Genomic DNA, 26,137 nt, shown 5'->3' with positions numbered 1-26,137 from the left:
CCCAGCTCTCTCAGCCTCTCCTCACAGGAGAATTGCTCTGGTACCTTAATCATTTTCATGGCACTCCACTGGACTTTCTCCAGTCTGTGCAAACCTGTCTTATACTGGGGAGCCCAGAAATGGGCACAGTACTCTAGGTGTGGCCTCACCATTACTGAGTAAAACGGAACTGCTCAAAACTCCCTCAATCTGCTGGCAATGCTCCTTCTAATGCAGCCCATGATACCGTTAGCCTTCTTTGCTGCGACAGCACATTGCTGAATCATGTTCAACTTGATGTCCACCAGGACACCCAACACCTTTTCTGCAAGGCTTCTTTCCAGTTGGGTTGCCCCAAGCATGTACTGGTGCATGAGGTTTTTAGTCCCCAAGTACAGGACTTCACTCTTCTTGTTGAACTTCATGAGGCTCCTGTCAGCCTGTTTCTCCAGACTGTTGAGGTCCCTCTGGATGGCAGCACAACCTTCTGGTGTATCTGCCACTCCTCTCAGTTTTGTGCCATCAGCAAACTTGCAAAGAGTACACTCTGCCCCATCATCAAGATCATTAATGAAGGTGCTGAACAGGATTGACCCAGTATTGACCCCTGGGGTACACCGCTCGTTACTGGCCTCCAACCAGAATTTGTGTCACTGATCACAATTCTTGCGACTCAGCTGTTCAGTCAGTTTTTGATCCACCTCGCTGTTGCCTCATCCAGGCCATACTTCATCAGCTTCTCTATGAAGACCTTATGGGATATAGTGTCAAATGCCTTCCTCAAGTCCAGGTAGACAACATCCATTGCTCTCCCTTAATCTACCAAGGCAGTTGTTTCATCATAGAAGGTTGTCAGGCTGGTCAAGCTTGACATCTATTTTGTGAATCCACGCTGACTACTCCCAATCACCTCCGTGTCCTTCATTTGCCTGGAAATGGTTTCCAGGATTAGTTGTTCCATCAGATTGCCAGGAACAGACGTGAGGCTAACTGACCTATAGTTCCCTGGGTCCTCCTTCTGGTGCTTCTTGAAGATATGAGTGACATTTGCTTTCTTCCAGTCCTCAGTGACTTCTCCCAACCACCATGATCATTCAAAGATAATTCTATTCCTTCCAGGTTACCTATCCCTGCTTCTGCCTTCCCTTTTTATGTCTGAGTTTTGCCAAGAGCTCCCTGTTCATCCATGCAAGCTTCCCAGCATCTTTGCTTGACATCCTGCTCATCGGGATGGATTGTTCCTAAGCTTGGTGATCCTTGAATATCAACCAGTTTTCTTGGGCCCCTCTTTCCCCTAGCACCTTATCCTATGGAACTCTTTCAAGCAGATTTCTGAAAAGGTCAAAATCTGCTGTCCTGAAGTCCAAGTTTATAAGCTTGCTTTTTACCATCGTCCCTCTTCTCAGGATCCCACACTCCACCATCTCACGGTCACTGCAGCCAAGGCTGTCTTTGATGTTCACATCCCCAGTGAGCCTTTCTTTAATTATGAGATCCAGCATAGCATGTATCCTTGTTCACGCTTCTGTCACTTGGGTCAGGAAGTTACCAACACAATCCTGGAACCTCCTGGATTGCTCATGCCTGCTGTGTTGTCCCTCCAGAAGTTAGTTCAGTGGTTGAAGTCCCCATGAGGATCAGGGCCTGCAAACATGAGGCTACTTCTAGCTGTCTACAGAAGGCCTCATCTGCTTGTTCTTCCCAGTCAGGCATCCTATAGCAGACACTCACTACAATGTTACCCATAGTGGTCTACTCCAGGAAAATGTGCAGGTGAGGAGTGAGTGAAAAATGATCAATCTGCAATAAGCTGACTGACAGCACCACTAAGGTCTACCTCATATTTTAATATCAATGAAGTTGTGATTGGATGGGAAGAAACCTACGAAAATTTGAATGTTGTTAAAGTGCAAGAGAAAGCAGACAGAGATAAATTGTTGGGTTTTTTTAATTTATCCTTGTCCAACTACCTACATTTCATTTAAATATATATGATGACAGAGAGACTTAGAGGAATTACAAAACTAATTTCATTTTTATTCATCATTTGTTAAGATATTCGGGCTTTTATATAACCTAGCTCATATGCTTCAGTTCAGTAGCAGATATTTTTAGCAGATGTGCCCTTTGTGTCTTACCTATTAGGAGAGATGGATGGATATTTTTAACGTGAGAGAGACAATTCTTTTCTCTACTCACTTTCTCCTCAGAGCATTTTCTAGTTTCTACCATAAAAATAGCCCACAGGACAATGATTCTGTACTTTATTTTTGTACAATGTAAGTAGCATACTTAGTTAAGATATCCAAATTCACCCACCCAAAGATTAATATCTTCCCGTCTCATGCCTGGTGAAGTTCAACAGGGAATGAGGTTCCATAACCCAAAACATAATCTGGGCATGGCACCCCCACCATGGAGCACTTCGTCATGCTTCTTCTAAGTAACCTGGTTGGCTAACCAGTGAGGAAAAGTTTTTAACAAAAGACTTCATACTTTACTCTTGACTGTCTAGCTTTTTGTAGGCACCTACAGCTTCCTCATACACAGCACTGGGTCACTTAGAAGTGCAGGCTCATGATCTAAAGTGAACAAGCTTACTGTAGCTGTGAATGGCAAAGTAAACTGCTGACCTTCAGTGGCTGATCCTATAGGGATCCCATAGGGATTCCCAGGGTGCACTTCAGCTGAGCAGTACCTGGGTGCAGCTCTGTTTTTCCTTCTGTTTCCTTCTTCTTCACCCTACTCATGGTAATGCCATCCACCACCTCCCTTGAGCTACCGCCCTGAACCAATTCCACCCTGTCATCTGGCCTTTAGTCTATGCACTGTGGGTACCAAGGACACTTGTAAATATTTTTTACGTTTTCTCTGACACTATCCTCTATATTCATGTTCTTACATGGTATGCGTTCTTGAAAACGTGACCATTTCATTTAGATTAAGGCTGCACAATGGCTTCAAGACAGGCACATGTAAACCCTACCTGCATTTGAAGATGGGTTGTTACGAGCCACCTTTAACTCAGAAGTTATGTATATATGCTAGTTTGGCATTGAAACCTCAGCAAAAACTGCGTCCTTCCAGTAGATCTTGCTACCTAGGGCTCAGCACCATGACAGCATGGCTAACCACCCTCCTTTAAAAAGCTGGTTCACATCTGAACCCAGAGTATAACTAGAGTCAGTGCCTAAACAGAAGTTAAACTTTCTGGGCTTAACACAGGGTACTGAGACCTATTGAAAATCTGGCCATAATTCATTACATTCCATACTGATCTTTTTCCAAAGCGTTTATAAAAGGCAAAACCCAACTGGTTTGGAAGGAACTAGTTCTTCCTCCAGTGGAATTTCCACCACACTGAGATGTGGCTTTTCCCACAGTACAATGCACAATGCTACTAATGTTACTGGATAACCATAGTCCAATGGGGTGTGCCAAAAGACTGCATACTAAGAAAGTGAGAAATGTTAGTGGTAAATTTTGACTACCAAAGCTGAATTGATTTGTGCAGCTTTAGAAATATGTATAATTTTTCAGCTTTTCATGTAGATGATGAACCTGGGGACAGAATATTGAAAATATTGGTATACTAATATTGAAAATATGACAGAATACTTTCATACTGAAAAATATTTTTATGAAAATTTTGGTGTTGTAAGTTACCATAAAACCAGTGTGTTATGTTCTGACTTACGTACATTTGTGAAGCATTACAACACATGCAGAAAGTCTGACAAAGACTGTTAACAGGTAACAAAAATAAGGGAGGTCTGCCTTTTCTGAGCACTTCTGTGTAAGATCTGAAATGAAACTGTTCTTGCATATGCCCATCCAGATATTTTTTCCTCTCTAGCATCTCTAACTTTAGATTGAACCTCACTACATTTTATGAGACCATCTCAGAAGTATTTCTAAGAAGGGATGGATATGTTTTTCTTTGAGACATCATGAATTTATTATAATATGCAAGATGGATCCATGAAAATGCAAAAAATTACTATGCAGAAAATGGGAAAAACTGTTCTTGTGATACCTAGCCTTATATGGCTGTGATATTGCCCATTCAGCTTTGAGTAAGAGACATAGAATGATTCAGAAATGTGAAAAGAGGATTTTTTTTCATTTAAGGCAGGAATTTAAAATTGTAAGTTGCAAGTCTGAGTAATGCAGTTATACTGAAGTTGAGACATGTCGCAAATGGACTGAGTCAGAGTCACACAACTGAATGAATTCTCTCATGCAGGATTATTGAAGAAGACCTCTATTTCAGGAAATCTGTAATAATGCCTCTGACACAGCCAGTGATTAGCTGAAAGATTATTGTCTATGTCTCCTTTTAATGTCTTTCAATCCAGACCTAAATTCTACTATCTGTTTATATATAATTGGCTCTTATTCATTCTACATTTCTAGTTACTATTTCTATGCAGTGGTGCATAAAGCAGGATATAACAATTGTTATTCATATTTCTGAACATATTCCCTTTTGAAAAATTTATCAATTCCCTCCTGCTTCAAATGACTGCATTTTTAGATTATGCAGAAACTGTACCTGTGTATCTTCTGCCAGAAAGGGATGATAAGTACATATATTTAAAAATGTAGGCCTCTTATTTTCTGTTTCTATATATTCTTGTAGAACTTCAGCTACAATCTTCATCATTTTTCCCCAGTAGATCTCAACAAATCACAGTAAAGACTATTGCCTTAAATATGAGTATGAAGATTTGTGAGCAAAACTGTGGGTTTTCTTAAATTTTACGTCTGTTCCAGTGTCAGTAGTCCAAGTATTCTATACATAACATCTTGGTTCTTAATTTATTCCACTTCTCTGTTTTTAGCAGAGGCCTCACTGTTGTCTTTATTTAGTGACAACACTCACTCTCTCTTTCCTCCAGCAAGACCATCCTGCATTGAGTCATCTTCCAGTGTCAACAGCCATTGTTCCTCACAGCACACCTCCAGCCTTAGGAGGAACAGCCCATATAGTCCTTGCAAGGGACACATTTTGTACAGTTTTACCACCCAGCCTGGTGAAGGAGTAGCCCCAATGATGACCATTTAAGGATTCCCAAGCTAAATATTGTAAAATATTGTATGAGCAGAAAATAGTATTTTCAGAGACCTGGGGACAGTACTAGGCCTGACTGTCCCTGCCAAACACCCACTGGGGCCTCCCCACCCTCCTAAGTCCCAGGATGCCATTTCAGCTCAGCCTGGGGCCATCAGCCCTTGCCCCAGTGACGGTGCAGCCAGGCCAGTCTCCAGCTGTTGAGACAGTTACTTACGTAGTGATGTCTTGATGAAGTGGACCACACAGAGCTCTTGCCCTTTTCCTCATGATGGGCAACATGAGACAAGTTTTCTTACTCTAATACGCTGATCTTCCAGGCCTAGAGGTCACTCTTGCACATGCAGATCCCCAATTTTAAGTTTTCATATTGCACCAACTGGATGCACTTCTAGAGGCTTCCTAAGGAATGTGTGCCTTTCCATGATTTTACAGGAAATTCTGACACTTATTTTAGAGTGTGTCACCAAAAAACTAAAATTTTAGTTCACATTTTGAAAGATGAAGTATTTAATAAAATGGGTTAGATCCCATTGAGGTTTTTTGTCTGTTTGTTAGCCTATAAACTAATGGGTTGAGCAACAGCGTAACTTGTGCTCTACATGTGGGATAAAAGAAGAAGCAATCAGAAAACAGCCTCTCATAAAATATTCTTTTGGTCAAGAGCAATGATGGTCCTTATGAAAATGAGCAAATTACCTTGATTTCTGTGATTACTACAAGCAAATGGCATTTGAATGAGGACACCTACTACACAAGAGCTCCTTACACCATTCTCTGTCACAGGAAGAATAGTAAGTCATATTTCTACCTTCTCTTCCCCTCCTCAACAAAGAGTAAGCTTTCTCCCACCCTTGAAGACTAGGCTTTCCTTACAGCCTGCTCCAGAAAATGCAGCCACCAAACTACACCAGCTGGTGACTGCAATTGGATGTTTCCCTGTGCATTTTCCCCTTTGCTCCTTCACATCTGATCTTTGGTTTAGCTCCTTATAATGAGCCTTTCACAGATGCATGCCAGTCCAGTAACCCACACTGAGAGAGTGATCAGAAATTTGTTGGACCAAGAACTGTGAGTCCCAGTTTGCAAATTCTTCCTCCTCTCTATGATGTCATCTACCTGAGCAAGGAGAAGTTAGGAACTTTCTCCCATCTCAGCTGGAGAAAGAGGTTGTGTTGGAAAGGAGTTGAATAAAGTCAGCACCCTGGTAAGATGGATATGGCCTTTAGGGAGTCTCTTTTTCATTAAATTCCTTGTCATTGTGACTCAGTGGTAAAGCACACAGTGCACTGATGATAGCTCAGTGTTCGGGCCCATGCTAATTAATCTATTGTATTGAGGAAACTGTTGGGAATCTCATTAGTGCTGCTTTCCCCTTCCTGTATTTTTAATCACTTCTGATATCTCAGATTCAGGAAGAAATGGGAACAACCTGTGACCCTGTGGTAGTACGTAGTTCTCGCGCAAGATGGTCTCACTGCTTGGTTTTCTTGACCTATGGGTGGGAACTTACAGTGGACCAGCACTGTTTTGAATCATGGAAACACTTTAGTTTCATGCCACTGTCTAAAATAAAGCTTTTAATCCTTACTATACATTTAAAACCTTTTTGTTTAAAATTTTTGAAAGCTTGACCTATTTCACCAGCAAATTTCTTGGCTCATTTTTGGGAAGAAAGTACTGCAGACCAAAACCACATCTTTCAGACATGTCTTTGAGAAATGAGACAGATATATGAAATGTTTGGTGCTGTTTTGACTTCTGTTGCTACTGAGAAGAGATCAGCTAGGGTGATCAAGAAATATAACCTCAGGATACTACCTTGGAGGATGCACTGGCTGCGATTTTACAGTTTACAGGCATTTTCAGTCAGATATACTGTATACAAGGGCATTGCCAAATAACAACAGAGAATATTCATTGTATTCTGAAGGACTGCTAAAGAAAACAAGTCTGCAGATTACCCTTTGTTTGATGCTACACTGGCATTTCTCGCATCAACAGAGCTTCTAGAGAAGAAAACTTGAGGATAAACATCGAAGGATGGATACTGGGACAGGATTCCTTTTAGTCTTACTATTTCAAACCTTGGTTACTGTAACCCTGCTTTACAGTTTTGGATGCAAGACAGGCAACAGTAAAATGCAAGTCAGACAGAGTGCATGGTCCAGGAATCCTGGGAACTTTCTTAACCTTTTGTTTGCATGCTGCCACCAAAATAAAAAGAAAACAAGTTTTTGGAATAGCAGGAAGGCAAAGGGAGTTGAATACAGCAGAGGAATCCCTCCTTGTCAGACTTGTCTTTGCCAGGCTAAACAAGCCCAACCCCTATGATCACCAGGCGCTCCAGCCTCTAGACCACATTGATGTTCCTCAGCTGGACTTGCTCCAACATGTCCTTGTCCTTCTTGTCCCCGGTGAGTCCGGAGCTGCACAGGCAGGAGGGCTGAATAGAGGGGAGTAGCCCATAAGCTTCAGGAAGGAAAGGGGGCATGGAAGAAGAGAAGGAAGACTGTTCAAGGCATGACATGTTGGCATAACTGATAAAGAGAAAACAGTTACTGTACAGCATACAGTATTTTTAATTAATCTGTTCTGTTCATTGTCATGAACAGAGACTAAAGCTGCAAACGTTAAATAATGTGTTGCAGTTTTCCAGTGGTGGTAGCTATGAGACATAACAGGCCATTTTAACTGATAAATGTCTCACATTTGCTTCAGTTTGGCAGCTGTAAAAACAGTATTACTGGAGGTATTTATCAGTTTTAGATACTTCTGCTTATCCCAGACAGGAACACTTCTTTCATGATCAATACTGGAGTTCTGTTAACTTATGTCTTTATTTTGCTCAGAGACCAACAATTCTGGTGAAGTTTGTGGCAGAAGCCTCTGGATAGGTGCCTTCTCTCATGGAAAAAGTTACAGCTTTTGTTTTCTCCTTTCTGGTATTTCCTGAGCATCTGAAACTTTTCTACTTTCGTTATAGCTGAAGCGAAAAAATCCATCTCCTTCAGTATTTTTAACTTAAGAACTTTGCAGAACATTCTATGAAAATGAGATGCAGAAAGTATCTTATTTCTTCTCTGTCCTATTTTTATTGTTTTGTTCAATATTTAATACTATACATGTAATCTTGGTAGTGACTCAGAAGATAACTAACTTGAGGCTGGTTAAAGAGGTCAAGTTATTTGAGGCATATTGCCTTCTGAGGCGAAGGATCAACGGGTATCTTAAAGTGAGCACCTAGAAATGTTATGTTCCTAAAACTTTAGCAACTCTTGAAAATCCAGTGAGTAGCTTGCATCACTCCAGGGAGGAATAAATATGGGTTGCACAAAGAAAAGGTACAGCAGTCATGAACTAAACCTTCAAGACATCCTGAATTGCCTATACAGGAATGAAAGACAGTGGAAGTCAAACTGGGCACTAAACTACTCTGTACAAACAGTTCAGAAACAAAAAGCAGGTTTCAAGGATGAAGAAATTCAGAACAACAAAGCTGACTCAGAAGTGAAATGGGGAGCAGCATCTGGGTGACAGCTCCAACTGGTCTTGCTGTGCTTCCTCATCAAAAAAAACTCCACCAATAATTTATCACTAAGGGCTTTCTACATCTCCAAGCTTACAGAACAGATTTTTGAAGGAAGGTAAGACTATAAATTCAACCTCACTCAATTCAGTGGCAAAACATAGCTGTTCTTACAGGAGGCAGGATTTGACTTTCCATTTCAGAATCCCTCTGAGATGCAGTTTGTCACAAGTAGCTCAACAATATGTCATGCATGACACAAAAGAACAAAAACAATTAGAAGGAATCACAGAATCACAGAGTGGCAGGGGTTGGAAGGGATCTCTGGAGATCATCTAGTGCAACCCCCCTGCTAAAGCAGGACCACCCAGAGTAGGTCACACAGGACCGCACCCAGACGGGTTTGAATATCTCCAGTGAAGGAGACTCCACAGCCTCCCTGGGCAGCCTGTTCCAGTGCTCTGGAAACATATTAAACAAACAGGACAGGAAAATAACTCAATGAAAATGCAACTGAGCATTTCTTTTGAGAGGCAAATAGTGTACCAGCACTAAAAACCCTGTCTATTTTTTTACCTGAACGTCACCTAAGAAATGTTCAGATGCGGAGAAGCCTTCAAGAGAATTTCCTTTCATTACCATCTCTTTTTCTAGAGCATGAAAATGATGGCTGTGCATCTTTTAACCAGTTGGTCAAGGCAAAAGTTTGAGATCTCCTGCAGAATACTGAAGAAAAGCCTTTATTGAAAGCTGTGGGGTTTTGATGGCCATAAACCAGTCTGATCTTTTTGACTTTGAAGAAGATAAATACAACTACCTTCATATCAGTACAGTATGTTCAATGGGCCACCTAAAGTAAAATGACACAGAAGGTATTCACTCTTATATTAAAAACCTGACATGAAAATAATTAGCATTTTCACAGTGCAACATCTTCCCAAAATGTTTTCCCATTTGTAACTTTGGTCTGAGTTGCAGTCATAAAATATCAGCACACTATTTCACTTCATAAAGGTATTGGACAACCTCAAGGACTATGTGACTCCTTTAAGGTGTTTTCCACAGTGGAATTTATTTTGGAAACTTGCAAACAAGAATTATTGCATTTAAGATCTATGTAGATCGATCGAGTTATCACTAGTTATCACCATTTTTTTTGTACCGAAAGGGGCCTTCATGGGAACAGAGATCAACTGTTATGCTGCTGTTTGAAACTTCATGTCTAGCAAAATCAGTCACTGTCCCTTTATCTTCTTCTTTTATAAGCATTTCCATGCAGTCAGTGCTAGGGCATTCAAAAGACTATCGCAAAACCACAATGGAAGAAAAAATGAAGGGAGGCAGTCTTTCAAATAAGGCTCTTTACATGCTGTCCTTCACTCCATTTTTTCCTATTACTTCGGTGAGATCTCAGCAGTGATGCATTACCATAATATTTAGCCTTCATAAAACAGTAACACTGTCAGGGTATTTGTGCAATTTCCCTATGCATACTATCAGGAACGCAATGAGCTTGCTCTCTGAGCAAATGTTTGCAAGACACAGAAAGACCGTCTTCATTAAGGTCCTCTCTGCAATGCTCAGTCCTCAGATAAGCAGCAGCCCTTTCCCACCTGCTTGTTTGTATCCACTGGTTTTGCCAAAATGAGAGAAAATTCTTATACAATTAAAGCTGAGGTTTTAAACAATTTCCTTCTTTAAAACTGCCAGACTGTGTAAACTGCTCAGTTGTGCATGAGATAGTCAGGAACTCAAACTTGTTTGTATCTGCTTTGCATCTGTATTTCTCCAGGGTCTGCTTGGCTTAGCTTTGTAACAACTTTCCCAGAAGTGTCATCAGGACCCCCCACCCCCGAGAGTCATTCCCCCGAGAATTCCTAGAAATGAGTTGTTCTTCCTTGTTGGCCTCCATTAGTAAACACTCATTTATATGCTGCCCAAACATTTCAAGTATTTTCTCCATATTTTGTATGAACCAGTGAAAGTCCTTTTTATTTCAAAATGCACTGCAGGAAGGAGTCTGTCAAACATTGTGGCACAGGTGAAAGAACTGTTGACCAGGTCTGGTGATTATGGGGATTTTTTTATGAAATACAAACACTTATCAGCACTTATCTCAACTTCAGAGGTGGTCATGACTCATACTTTGTGATTCTGTGCCTGTAGGAAGTATAAATCCTAAAGCTGGTATCCATCCTGAAGATCTGTGAGCAGAATTTTGTCATTAAAATGTACGGACTACCAATAAGCTTAGGTTTTAGTGAATGTTTAAATATTTCAGGCTGCCAGATAATCCAATAGCAGCATCTCTATTAAGATTGATATTAATAAAGAACAGGCATGGTTGGCAGGCATTGGGTGTATTTTGTGAAGAAATAGAAAAATAATTCAAAATATGTGCTTTAAATAAGGTAAAACTTTCTCTTTGGAGAACAGAAGGGAACCTTTTTATGATGATTTGGGCATCTGTTTAAGCTTGTCCTAGGGACACATTTAATGCCAGGAAAAGACGGATGGGAGATCAATGCAAGATGTTGATATTTTTAAATACAATTCAGAGAAACATTTTAATCACTTCTCCAAATTCCTACCAGAATCTTTTTTTCTGCCAGACACACACATTTCTTCATTGCACATTAAGTCGCAGGACATGTTTTTTATTTTTAACTCTCCGCAATTAGAAGAAAACATAAAGAGTCAGTCAATGGCTTTCATTCTCCTTTAAGTGTTCCTCAGTTCAGCCCAGAATCATTCTCTTACAGTCTGAAAGTCATATGGCTGTAATCAGGATCACTCTTTGAAATGCCATTTGTTTGGATTTCGTTTCACTGATAACCAGTCAGGCAGTCTATGGAGTTGTTGTATAATTTCCCTTTGTGGACACTAAAATTTGTCATATAGCTTCCAGGGCGGAGTAAAATTCCTTGACCAGGAAGCCAGCCTGCACGTCTGGCTTCACTTCTGTGGCAGATGTCTCGCACCATCTTAAGAAACGGCTTTCCAGCTTTCCCAATGAAGTCAAAAGGATTTGCTCCAGGTCCTATAGCGATTGCTGTTTCTACTCTTCTAAGACAGACCTTGGTTAAGATACTGGAGATAGGAAGGATCACGACCAGGCCACTCTCCCCTCCTCAGTTACCAAGTAATTCTTCTCATCCACTGCAGTTTTCTTGTTCTTTTCCAAATCACCCTTGTCACCCTCTCTAGGTAAAGCTACATCACAGCAACCGCTGTGATCAAAGCTTGCGCAGACGCAGACGGCCTCCTGAGCAGATAGTAGCCAGCTCACGTACAGTCCCAGCAGGATGGAGCTCAGCAAATGCCCGACACTCACTTCCTCAAGCAAGCTATTTGCTAATACTGGACTCCGTGCTGCCATGGCTACAATGCTCACAGCACACGAGGAATTAAAAATTTGTGTAGCTTTAGGCAGTCACAGCAGTTCAAGTAGTTCCTCAGGTGGAAAGTTTCTCTCTGCAGCTTCAGACAGCAACTGAAGCTCAAAGCCTCTCTTTCATTTTCTTCACCAAATGCCTTGCAGACTGAATTCTTTATTCATACGTCATTCAAGTCTTATTCATACCTCAGACAGAGGAAGCCTCTCCTGTTTCATCCACTCACCTCTAGATACCACAGCCCAAACACCTATTTTAAGGCTATTCCCATTCTAGCTGATTTTTGGTACCTGGCATTTCCAAATGATTGAGCAAATAACACTAAGGGAATACACACACATCAGTCTAACCGTGCCTTTCAAAAAATGAATAGACATATGTAAATTTTCAGTAGTTTTATTGAAAAATGCCTCTTTCATTTCAGAAATAAATAATATAAGGCAGTGAAATTCACAATTTGCAGTTAAAATATAAAAGCAGCAATTCTATATCCATAGTCTTGCAAACAATTTCCAACTGCTTTTGATAACTAAGAAACATTGTATTCTGAAAACAAAATTCCATACTAAATATACAACATAAACATGCAATTCCATCTCTGCAGGATTGACTGCGATTTGGCATAAATGTTACTGTGTCTACAAACAAAGAGATTTCAGGCATTATTAAACTGTATCCAGTTGATACAATGATGTCAGCTACTTAATGTTTGTGGTGTTTAAAGGAGATGTATAAGAGCAGTATATGCTCTGCAAAGTGTAACTAAGAATAGAAGAAAATGACAATGATATTGGAAGGAGAGGGAATTTTTTGGTTGTTTCTTTTTTAACTAGATAATGCAGACCTGTGAGCTGACTGAACGGCAAACATGCATATGAAAAAGAGGAAAAATGTAGAGCTAAAGCAGACAGTCCTTAGAAAATTCGCAGCAGCTCTGTGGTTATTTTTGTTTTGGTTTTTTGGTTTTCTTTTTTTTTATTTATTTGTTTTTACACTATTTTAATGAAAAGGCAGCACTGGGATAACTGAATGCACGTATTAACCTGTACGCAGCCACTATAAGCAAAAGTATTTTACAAGCGTTTCCAGAGCAGTCTGAAGTCTCTAGGTACACACGTTGCTATCCCCACACAAGCAAGATACAAAACAGGGGTGCGTCTTGATATGGAAAGACCAGAAAGCCGTATTGCAAAAGAAATGATGCACTCACCCTGTGTGTATCTGCAAATGCAAGCATAGCAAAACCAGAAACTGCCAACCAAAAAAACCAAAACAAGACACAGATCTTCTACGGTTTTGTTTTTGCTTTCCGTGACAGTGATCTTTTCCAGCGCATGTGCTCAGGGTATTCTGGTGAATGCATTTCAACGCCATAGTCCTCATACTCGTCCTCTCTCCTTTCTGACTCCATAGGTACTATAAAGGGTTCACCTTCAGGCTGATAGGGTCCACTTTCAGGCACGTATGGTTCTGGTTGAAAATAGTTGTCCGATTGAACATAATAATTATCGCATGTCTTTGAATCCACAAACACAATGAAAGTTAGTTTGTCTACAAAATGTTAGTCCAATCTTATTTCCATGTAATAAATATATAAATTAATAGTTCACTGGGGGTGTTTTTCAGTTTCATTCGTGAATACTTTTTGGCAGTAAAATAATAAAAAGCTTAAAATTCATGTTGAAAGGCTTTGTATTTATAATACACAAAACATCGCTGCAAGAGTGTCAAATTATGCAAGGGACCAGTTATTGTAAAACTAAGGAAAAAAAAACAAAACCAAAGCAAATCAAATACAAATATTATTTTACAGCTACTTCAGTAAATCCAAGCACTGGACTTCATTTTAAACTGAGTAATTAGAAGGCATGGAGCAGGTAGAATGAATGGGTGGGTTTGGCATATACTAATTTTCTCTGAGAATGGGAAAGTAATTGTAGACAGAACTATCACCAGCGGCAATATACAGTACATGTCATTGTCTCGTGCTGTTCCTCGTAACAAACCGAGTTACAGCTGGTGCTTCAGGAACACCAAAAACTACAGCAAAACAGAAGAAAAATAATTAAAACTTTGGTATTGATAACTGCAGTTACAGAATCCAACAAGATTACATATTAAAAAAAGGCACATGCCCCGATTCAGACATGTTGGTAACAAGCAACAGACAGGTAGGTTTCAGAAGTTGTCAAAGATGTTATTCCGGCATACAGCAAGCAGCAGCAGGCTTTTATGCAAAAGCGTCACGTAGAGTTGTTAACAGATTTTAGTGGATACGGTCCCATACAAATCATTTACAAGCCACAATTAGTTTACTATTTACATAAGTAATTTCTCATTTACCAGGTTAAATTTGTCTGTTCTAATGGCATTACCTTTGCTGGTTAGTAGTTTTATAAGCCTCCTTCACCACTGAGGATTTTGATCGACTGGGTCTTTTTTTAAAAAAGAAAGGCTGGCTGTTTTATTATTGAAATGCAACAGGCTTAATGAATTGACATCACTGTCCTTTATCTCATTCACGAGTTGTGTTAGTAAAAAGAATCTCCCCATTCTATGAGGCCAACATGGTTCAAAAACCATATCCGTGGTGAAATATCCATACAGACTCATTTTCTAATAAGCACGTGCGCAAACATCTCAGAAACAGGATTTTCACGTATTCAAACTGTAAGCAGCACTGGCGACTTAGAAAATGTGTTAGCCGAAACCTGAAACAGGTCAAAGATGATGTTAGTCTTTTAAAAAGTCCATCTAATGTGCAAAAACATACTTTCATCCAACTAAATACATAACAGTTAAGTCACAGGCATATATTTATATATGTATACATAGCTGCTTACTAGAAAGGAGAACACTGCTGAATCACAGGTACAATTTTCTTTCTTTTTCATTCAAATAAGAATTTTGTGTGAGATCTGCACAACCACCTGGCTCTTTAACCAGCAGCACTGAGTCTGCAAGTGTGTACATATATATATATATTTTATTTTTTCTTTTCTTTTCATGGGTACATGCACAATTCACTAACAGCAAACCACATCCAATAGTAGTATCACATACACTAATTTTGAGATGTTGCAATGCATACATATTAATTTGTTAACAATACTGTGGTCCTGCAGGATCCCCATGTTAAAATGCATTAGAATCTTTCCAGTCAGAAATTGGTGGCTGCTGTGACCCTTTGTTTCGATTCCAGAAGCAGCCTACTCTTTTGAGCTACATCACAGAGTGGAAGGCTGATATAACTCAGGGCTAATCAGAGACTCCATGGTGTTTAACTCGGTAGAAATTGTAGGACAGTGGTGTTTTTCAGTTGTCTGCACTGTATCACTGAATGGATTGCCATTGTGGAAAATTTTATTTCAGGTATCAATTTTGTATAAATAATCCTGACATTGCTCAAAAAGAGACACACGGAAATTGCCAACCACAGCATTCTTTTTATTTTTCAAGAGAAACATGGAGAATTCAACCTTGTTCTGAAGACGATTGGAAGGGGCAGGGATGGAGGGGAAAAAAGAAGAAGAAGAAAACGGTCACTTAAATCCTATGAGCAACATTATCAACTACTAACCGTCTATGTTTGAAAAAAAAAAAAAAAGACTAAAATATTTAGTTACTACTTCCTATTTAAAGCAAACCACACATAACATCAACTAAATCTGCAACAAAGTCCAAATGACTGCTCATGTTCCTGCACATAACAATGAGGCAGCCCTGCTCATTGCAACCATTTCCTCCTGATTCAGTATGTCCAGGCTAGCAGGACTGCCGCACGTAAAGCAGCTCAACATGAACAGCCACATCTGCGAAGGCTATTTAAGGCAAGTTAAGATGTTCATAACCTACCTGGGAATCCTTGGCCATTGTAAGGGATGCTAGAACACTGGGATGAATCACAATATCCTGGTGGTCCTGGGGGACCTCGAATACCCGCATTTCCAGGACGACCTGGTGGCCCTGGTGGTCCTCGTGATCCTGTGGAGCCTGGTGGACCAGTTCTAGATTCTCCTTGTGGACCTAATTTTAGAATCAAAAGGTTGGGAGGTTGTTTTCTTTAAGAGCTAGCTTGATATAACAGCTAACATTACTGTTGTCTAGAATACACAGACTAGGATATGTCTTTGGTGAGAAAACACTTGCACTTTGTTGCTACATGGGGCTCAACAGAAAGAAAAACGAAAGAAAACTAGAGATGTGACTCATCATTAGTTGCTTCCCCATGTGTGGCTTATTTAAGGATTTATTCACAGAAACTGATTTAGTAAGGTTTGAGCCAAGTAAGAAACATTAACGAATTCTCTGGTTTATTTCCCCTCTATGTAAGATACAAAGATCTCAAGGGAAACTACTAGATTAGACAAGCACGCTGGATTTCAATTAAAATATAGGAGTACATCAATCCTGCTACCCTGTAGCCCCAGGATAGATGAGGTAATGTTTTTTTTGGAACCGGTCTTATTATGGTTAGCAGAAAAGTAAAGCTTCAAGTAACTGGGGCTACAATCTGCTGCAAGCATCTTATGGGTCCTGCAACGAAAAACTGTGTTTAGCCTAGTTAACTACAAGCAGAAACAAATGATGCAGCTGATTTCTGCCAAGGCATCAGTGAAGAAAATTGTGTGATACAAAGACCAAAACCAATGGCCAAATCATCTGTCTCTATCATTTGGTGACTTTGCATGTGGGAGTATTTTGCGTCCGGGGTCAACTTGTAGCTCTGTAATTACAAGTTAAAAATGGATCGAGATACTGCAAAAGCATTATCTGATAACACTTACGAAAATATCCGTCAAATATTTGGACAACGTATTTTCCTGAAATACATTTTCACATAACCAAGCATGCCAGATGAGTAAATTACAAGCTAAAGATAAATACCTATTAGTCACATCCAAAATCCTGCTAAATTGCCCTTTTTTGGTAGGGGTTTCCAGTAAACTCTAATACATGTCAAAAACATGAAGTGGACAGAGTAAAGCATGTTCATTCACCATATGTAGTCTGGTTCCCTGTGAAGAAACGTACTTTTCTGCAACCTGATAAAACAAGAAATATTTACCAGGTGGTCCCGGCAAACCTCGTGGCCCTTGAGATCCAGTCCCTCTTTCGCCTTTCTCTCCAGGCATTCCTACAGAAATTTAAAAAAAAAAAAAAAAGGCAATAAAAACCAAAGGAAGGAAGGAAGGAAACCACATAAACAAATCTTTCTTCATGCTCTCTCATTGATATTAACATTTAGTTCCCATTATTTAATGTAACAAGGCTGGTCAAACCTTATTTTGTACAGATGTCCGAATGTGCATTTAGGGAAATAATTTGGGTATAAATATACTAACCTAAAAATAAAGTAAGATGCAGAGGCAATTTAGAGTGAATAAACTTTCTCAAACATAGAAAAGTCTTTGAGATACTTAAACCACCACAGAACATAATTATTTTAAACTACAAACAGGAAGGTATTTTCAAGCTTTCATACTTCTGCTGTAAAGGAAGCTTTACACTTTCTTAGAAACAGTCACAATGAAATAAGTTTAAGAGCAGAATTCAGAAATTCATTCTTCCTTAATTTTTTCTAGTCTTTTTTAAAGATTATACTAAAATATATGCTAGAAAACACAGCACTGAGTCTACGCTACAGTAGAATAGCTGGAATAAGCAAAGGCCACAACATCATACAGCACAGACACTCCTAATCAGAGTTCTGTTCTGTGAAGAGTTGTGTTACTCCAAACAGCCTTTCAAGATGTAGCTGTTTAGTGCCAAAAGGATTCTGAGAACATTCACTTTCCTGGGATATCCTGTGGAAGCCTGAGACAGCAGCCAAAATGTTATACCAACTTGTGTTTCATGAAACATGAGCAAGGGAGAGGCAGAGGAAGCACTGATGTAATTAACTTTGTCCTCCAGAACATCAGTGTCCCGCAGGGAATCCAACTGACCTAACAGGCTAGTGCTAGTGTGGGCTTCCTAGTTCGACATGGGAAAGGGATCAGACTGCTCCTCTAGCAGCCGCTGCCCTATGTCCACTGTGAAAAATACAGCTGCCTTGGAATTTACTCACCTCTTTCACCGGGTGGTCCTTGGACCCCGGGAGGTCCTGGGAATCCTGGTCTTCCTCCAGGTCCAGGCTCTCCTCTTGTCCCAGCAGCTCCTGGGGGACCAGGTGGTCCTGGTGGCCCTGGCTGGTTACGGTTTGAGTAATAATCGTTGGGGATTTGATTCAGCATTTGATTGAACCGGCTCATTTGACCTTCAAAAGGAAAGAAAAATAGTTCAATAAACCATGTGAAATGAGTGAAAGTCTTTTATCACAGTGGGGAGGAATAACAAATTATCTCTCTTCATTAAATCCTATCCTTGGCCTCATTCAACAAATTAATGTTGAACTAGTACAGATGAATGAGGAAGATTTAAGATGAATGTCTCATAAGAAGGCCGAACGTAAATGGAGGACGGAGGGATGAAAGGTAAGGGGGATTCTGGAAGCCAATAACAATAACAAAAATTAATTTTAAAGCAATTGAAGTCACGAAATAAGCATTGGTTTTACTCTTAAGAACAGTAAGGACTTGTTACACTTCTAAAAGTGGAGCATTACATTTCTACGTACTTTCAGAGCTCTGAAGCTACCACAAACACTACATAAATTATTCATGTATAGAGCTAGCAGCACACAGTCTATGAAGTTGCTTTCTTGAGCCTGTAGGCTGCATAAGCTTGTTCCTCTATACCTTCTGCATATAGGCAACTTTCATTTCCAAAGAAAGGCGTCTGAACAAAAGCAACAGCATTGTGAAACTATGCAGAAAGGAGTCCGTAATGGGGGGCCACATCTAGCCCTACCTGATTAGTGTAATGTGCCAGTCCTAGCATAACCCTGAAGAGATAAGCTGAATATGAAATAAAATAAGGCATGGATGTTCAAAAAAGATGCTAAAAGATCTCCGATAACACATCCTTATTCATAAGCCTAATACATTCATGAATGTACTTTCCTTCCTCTGCAATGGCTAATAGACGTGTTTTAAACAGCAGCCATCACAGACATTTTAAAGGACATACTGTGCTCCTCCCTGTACACAAGCATGCTCAATGATCCAAAAGGTATATCCGTTTACCTCAATCAGCACTTACTCTTGCTGTAGAAACAACATTAAGAACAATTTATGGGCATATTTGTCTCTGTCCTCCTTGGCAGGTTTACTGAGAGCAAAAGCACTGCCCCAGGGACAGACAGAAAGCCTCTGTTGAGAACACTTTCATAGGTTGCAGAGCCGCACTGCGTAGCAGTAGAGGACTGAAAAATCAATTTGGAGTCCTTCTCCAAACAAATACCGTTTTTACTTGCATAGCACGGCTGATTCTGTGCACAGTATTTACCCAACACTCATCTGTCTTTTCCTGCTAGCAAAGTACCTGCAGTGAGCATCCTTTTTCTCACTGATTCCCTCCTCCTGAAGATAACATACATTTAATGAGAAAATGTACACTGATTTTATGACAGAAGTAATTTTGGACCAGACTGACAAAAGGAGAGTCACCTTCCTTGTACAGAGCATTAGACTTGCATGTGTATTTCCAAAGGTCACAGCTTATTTCATGATCAAGCAGCCATCTGGATCTGGTAAAAATTTAGTGCTACGTTTTTTTCCATCAAATCATTGGCTTTGGACAGCTATCAGCTCACTAAGCTCTCACTATGCTCTGTGGCCATTATCCCTCACCTTAAATTTAAACCATTGTTATCTCTTTTAACAAAAAAAAAGTAGTAAATTACTAGTACGAGAAACATAGCAAGCAACACTGTTTACCATTTATCAGTTGTTCACAAACTTGTCTTGCAACTGCTCGCATCATGTTCTGAGAAGCAATGTCACCCTAAATAACCAAAACCAAAACAAGTGTTTTATTAGCAAGTGTCTGTGCTTTTGAAGACATAGTGTTTAATTAAAAAGTCTGGAAAAAAAAAAAAAAAACTGTAAAGCAGACTTACTCTGTCACCTTTTTCTCCCTTCATTCCAGGTGCACCCTAAAATAAATACAGTAAAAATAAAACAACTGAAGGATTACATTATTCCACCCCATCTATAGGTTTGAGATGTGCAATTCTAGAAATCATTTTAACTCCTTCACGAAGACAGATCTGGCTCTCCTCAAACTTTACATTTCAGAGATGCTAAAGCAGGTGCCAGAAAAGACTGGATAAGCAATGATCTTTTGTGTATGAACAAACACGTCAGACGCAGAAGAAAAAGATCTGAAGGAAAAATTCAAACTGAGGCCAAAGAAATGGACGAATGCTAACGCTGGGACCACACTGGCAATTTTACAGTAGAATTTCCAGCATCACATTTGTGTAAATGGTGAATAGTCTTGCATGAGTTATATGTGGCTGTTTAATTTTAAGTCTGAAGCCAACGCATCATTGAAGAAGGTAAGCTAGGAAGAATAACACATGTCTAGGAAGGGTAGCTCCTGTGTTAAGCAAAAAAGCACTAGGCAGGGATGACACACAAGACGGAGAAAGATGCCATTAAGTATTTATTCTGTTTATAACAACAGCTTCCCTGCTAATTCTCAACCATTTCTAGTCTTACAACAGTCTCACAGAAGTCTTAGTTTGAGCTGCTTTATAATTATTGACATTCACCAAGAGCTAATTTTTGTTTAACAGCAATTTCCATTTGCCTTTGAATACTCTAGTGGTCGTTGTGGGTCTTTTGATTTTCAGGAATATTATGTAAGAAGCCAACCAGAAGGACTGATTCTAATTTTTATATATGTATGCATCTATGGCTTGAAGAACATCAGGTACATCATAAACATGTTTTTAAATGCTGAACTGGAGATATGCACATAAAATCTACTCTGTAAACAAAATTTTGTGCATGTGCACCTCTCACACAACATTTTGAGATTTTAGCCTTATGTTTGCGTACCACTGCTAGCAAAGAAAAGCATCAAGAGAGAGCAAACCATACTTCCCAAAGAAAATGGAATTACAATGCTTGGTGTGATGGATTTGTAAAGATTTTCAAGATAGGCATCAATGATCTCAGAAGGATGTTTATAACTTGCTTTAGTCTATTTGACATCATTTTGGCGACAATAAAAATTGCAAATGCCCATTTTAAATAAGTAGAAAATGAAATTCAGTCATTTGTTTTAGCCACTACGTCACACTTTGAAAAATCTAAAAATCTGCAAAGTGTTTAAAAACTATTATTTTACTTTGGACATCAAAATACGAAAGAAAACAGAAAACAAAACTGCATTTACTGCAAGACCTGCTTAGGAAGCCATCATGAATTGCCCTTTCAATACTCTTGAATACTCACTGTGAAAAATGCCACATGTGTGCCAAATTCCAGAGCAGTACGAACAAAACTTTAGCTGCAACTACGGCTCCTGAAGCGGCCAGTGTGCATTTTACAGGTGACTTCAGTGGATGCAGAGTTAGAGTCCTTCTAAAAATCGATTGTAAGTTCACCTGCCAGAATGTGTCTGAAGAGCGCAGGAGCTTTGTTAAGTTAGCAAAAAGGGGCTAGCATGAGTTCAAATGGATTTTCAATTGTAGCCTAAATTACTATTTGAACATAAGGCATATTTCAAAGGTGAAAGACCAGTTTGGTCACCTGCTGCTCTGCATGGCTCCCCACATACATCCTAAGTGTTACTGCTTTTCACATCGTAGTATTTCCTTAAGGAGCCTGTTTATCATCATTAACAAAGCAAAGGCTAAGTGTGGGCCGCAGCTGTTTTTCATAACATTCCTACAGTACCCTCAATTAATTTCAACAACATGAGGCAACAAATCATTCCACTGAGGTCACAGTGGATACAATTGGAATGCAGTGGCACTGTTTCATAGACTTCTACCAAGGTTTTGGGCAAACAAATTCCCATTGGGGTATGTTGGGGTGTGAACTTAGTATGCTATCTGAGCGTACACCTATCCCATGACATGCCATAGAAAATATGAGGCAGCTCATCCATCGTTAAGTAGTTGGCATACGGCACATTTGCATCATCCATAACAGATCATTTATGCAAAATCAATTGTACAGACTCAAATGAAAGATTTTGAATGGTAATACCATAAATGTGCCACTGGAATAAATTATGACACCAATGAGACAGTTACTAATATGCACACAATACACCCATCAAACTGATGAATATTCTGTCCCTTCTGTCCTTCACTCTTTCATCTGTATCTTTTCTTACTCAGTGAAGTTCACAGGGAAAAGGTCTGTCTTTTACTTTTAGCTTAGCATAGACACATGCCAAAACAGACCATGGATTTGTAAATGCAATAACATAAACTGTAACAATTAAAACCATCAGGAAAATATGACATTTCTATCCATCATTCTCTAATAATTAACATTGTGATTAATGCTGATGTATTGAAGCTCTAGAAGAGATGTAATTGTACTCTCAATTCAACAGACATTAATATCTCAGCCATAAACTATCACACATATCTGAAATATCCATTGAATAGAATTGTGGGTTTTTTACTTGCACTAGTCTGTAACGTGAAAATCTGGGGGAAAAAGTATTAGCAAATTATTTGGTGTTTCTCTTTCTGTTTGAAACTTAGCAATTTTGCCTATTTTCTGAAAGCATATTGATTTGAAATTATCTGCTGTATAAATATTCATGATAGCTGTTCATTGTATTCTCATTCTTTCTAAGGCTTTTATAGTACAACCTTGTGTTGTTTTGACCAGAAGTAAATCATGCAGTATGTCTTCTTATTTATTCACCAGGTAAGTGCAAGTATCACAAATCAGATTTCTGGTCTACCATCCCAGCAATATTCTAATAATTACTTAAAATGCTATGTTCCAATGAATTCACTTGCTAGAGCATTCATATACCAGGACTATACACAGAAGAGAAAAAAACAAAGCAAATGTAAAATGTTCAAATCCTATACACTGTTTCTGGAAATACTTTTTGCTGACTAGTCAACAGAAGTTCTTCAGGCTGTCTTCAGCCACAAGCCATGTTATTAAAACAGGAAGGTGCTCTGGTAACAAAAGCACAACGTTGCTCCAACGTATCACCAGCTGAGGTCCCCCAGCTAGAAAAATGCTAAGGCCATTCCTTAATTATAAGCGATACACAGTCAATTTTACAATTCATTGAACTCAAATGAGCCTCACTCTCCAATTTTTGACCTTGCAAAGATACACTGATCCAGCCTTATGATTGGAAATCTATAGGCTATTCTGAACTAATTTTAAAATTTGAAGATTATAGACTGACTGGCCATGTTAACAACAAAGTTAATTTTCCACCTGGATATTTTTGAAATATGATTCCAAAAAAATAATTACATCTGCAACTACTGAGTTGCTATTTACATCTTCTTCCCACTTGGTTCCATTCTTCTTAAATTTCAGTTTGTTTTCTTTCAATAGAGAAAAAAGGTCAATTTAGCCAACTGCTTGCCAGCATTTTGAGACGCAGCAGCTGCTGCTGACATTCTGTTTTGTTGATATCCTGCAATGAGGGAGTCACTTGGGGTCAGTGTGAGGAAAAGCTAGTTTATGCTGTATGTGGGACTTTTCTGAGCTGTGGGATGCAGGCTGGGGCTGCAGCAAAGTTCTGCAGCTGAAGGAGGATGAAACAAAGGAAGTTTTGCTATTTTTACTTTAAAAAAATAGTATACTCAATTGTTTTCCCCAAAAGAATGTTTGCTCCCCACAAGAATCATCAGTTCATTGCTCCCAAAGCAGCGTCTTTTTGAAACTTCATCTAGGATGTCTGCACAGATGGATGCAAGTTCAGTAAACACATGGCAACAGAGAATGGAAAATGCTAAAAAACTGCATTTAACAACAAACATGTCCCTTATGTGCTCAGGATTACCCTCTAAAGGTTTTCACAGTCTAGTTGGTCCCGGAGGCATCAGTCTAACAGTACGTTATATATAAAACATAAATGCCTTGCACTATTTCCTGGGGAACTTCTAGATCAATAGTCAGACCCTGTTGTCACAGAGTCTGCTTTATAAACAAGACAGCTCTACCTTAAGGTGACTTAGTCTGCCTACCCATCCATTACCGTTTTCATTCTCACACCTATAAAACAACCGTACTGGAAATTTTGTTCTCTGATAGTCCAAGATCTTCTACTTTCCATTACATTTATTCACAGAAAACATATCCATTTCTTCTTGAGCCAATATCCTCTTTTACCTTAACAAGTCTTTCTTATCCTTGCTGGTTTTTACCCTATGATAAGTGTACAGACTACTACCAAATTCTTGCTCTCTGACCAAACAGACAGAGGACAGATCTTTTAGGCTCCTGTAGGATAGCCGGTGCTCAATTCTCCATAGATTACTGACTCATTTGTGTCCTTACTGTTCCTTTTTCAATCATTTTGTTACTACACTGAAAAAACACCTGCATTTCTCTTGGAAGTACTTATAGGTAGATTAAAAAGTCAAATATCCATGAAAATTCAGTTAACACTTCAAGTATCAACTTGTTCTAGTATAAGTATATGCTGAGGTAGAGAAATGTTTACAGCCACGTTCATGGTGTGGTCTGGCTCAGCTTAGCGAATTACTGGTATTTAACACATCAGGAAAGAGCTTCAATTTCACTGGTAATGTCTCCGCAACACCAAGGCATGTAACTGTATCTTTTGCTGGGGGCGTAACGTTCCTTGCTTTGTAGGGGTCTTTCACCTGACTTGCGCTGCATAGTACCAGCAATACAGATTGTTCAGGTAGAAGTAAAAATGGCAGGATCTGGTCAGATATTATTTACTCCTTGTATTTACCAGAGGCAACATGAAGCCTCATTATCTTTCTCCAGGACAGGAGGTTACAAATTCAGACAGGCCTGAACTATGCTTCATGACGCTGCAAGTTGCATTTGGCTGCCAGGCTGCACCTTTGGCAATTCTAATACTGGACATGAAGAAAAGCGCTGAAATTCTGTCCACCAGGAGTCTGATAAAACATCTGTGCAAGGTGCAAGCCAGAATTCCTGCTGGGATCTGTTCTAGAAACATAAGAAATGGTAAATATGATGCACAGTGTCCCATTACAAGAAAGTTCAAAAACTGGGGAAAAAACCTTATTTCTAACTGAAAGGAACTCTTAAGTTTAGAGTGTAGGAGAACTTACACATGGTGTTTGGACAGGAGTTGACTGCCTTGCTTTACAAAAGCACTGCAACTGGGCTTGTAGCCAAATTTCCTTCTATGCACACTATCTACCTGCAGAAGACCTTTGTTGCTGAACTAGGTCAGCTATCCAGTGTCCCTGGTGAAGAAAAACTCATACACCTGGTAGTTTGAAGATCACTTGTGAACAAATCACAGCACCTTGTGCCCTGGCTACATCTATCAAGCATCTGACACTAGCAATGCACGTCTAAAGGCAGAAATGCTTCAGTGCTTTCCTAAGACGCTCAATGTCCTCTACTGCAAGGAGAAATGGGATTTATAGGCTGGCAAATGCAGACTGAATTCAACGTTTGTATGAGAAAATGACCCAGCTTCCAGGTGCTCCTGGGAACTTCCACTTCATAACCACCAAGCTGCACAGTCTACTATGCGTTCTTCCAAATTATCCAGCTGCTGTATACACAATGACATTGAAGCAGGATGGAAAATTCTGATCAATTGCCAGACATTAAGTACAAGTAATGAATGACTTCTCATTTCAATTGCTGTCTCCACTCTTGACTCAAGCATAATTTCTCAGAGATCTTACAAATGTATCAATTCAAATTTCTCCTGAAACTCTTGGTGGGAGGCAGCACCTCCTGCTCCTTCTCCCTATTCAGGAGGCACATTAAAGGTTTGAATAGAAGCCACAGAAACCACCCCCAAAATCACTTTTAAATCCCATTGTAAAAAGCACAAAAGTTTTGCAAAACAGAAGTGATTACAAAATATTATCAAAGATTGTCCACCTTCAGCAGTACCACTTTTTTACTGCACACACACATACACAAACATAAACACTTTCCAGTCATTTTGCTGACCTAGTTCTTCATGCTTATGCAGTGTAGGAATATATGTCTTGGCACATAATAGCCTACGATCTTTTTAGTGGAAACCAGAGACGATAATTTCCAGCCTCAACTATTAAATTCAGCAAAATGGCATACTGTAAAA

The 26,137-nt window shown here is 39.4% G+C and overlaps 1 protein-coding gene across 1 annotated transcript in view; it reads right to left on the bottom strand.

Annotated features, from left to right (window-relative positions):
• Positions 1–13,265: 13,265 nt before the first annotated feature.
• COL12A1 (collagen type XII alpha 1 chain) overlaps positions 13,266–26,137 on the bottom strand; it is a 99,797-nt gene continuing 86,925 nt past the window's right edge. The window contains exons 60-65 of the mRNA XM_086461462.1: positions 19,980–20,015; positions 19,798–19,864; positions 18,048–18,236; positions 17,046–17,114; positions 15,833–16,003; positions 13,266–13,447 (exon numbers count right to left, since the gene is read on the bottom strand). Coding sequence (XP_086317588.1) covers positions 13,266–13,447; positions 15,833–16,003; positions 17,046–17,114; positions 18,048–18,236; positions 19,798–19,864; positions 19,980–20,015 — 714 coding nt within the window. The remainder of the gene's footprint in view (positions 13,448–15,832; positions 16,004–17,045; positions 17,115–18,047; positions 18,237–19,797; positions 19,865–19,979; positions 20,016–26,137) is intronic.

The sequence above is a fragment of the Leptosomus discolor genome, chromosome 2, assembly GCF_034619465.1.
Source record: "Leptosomus discolor isolate bLepDis1 chromosome 2, bLepDis1.hap2, whole genome shotgun sequence".
Lineage (NCBI taxonomy): Eukaryota > Metazoa > Chordata > Aves > Leptosomiformes > Leptosomidae > Leptosomus > Leptosomus discolor.
Note: the sequence above shows the minus strand (reverse complement) of the source record. Positions and strands in the feature narration are given on the sequence as shown.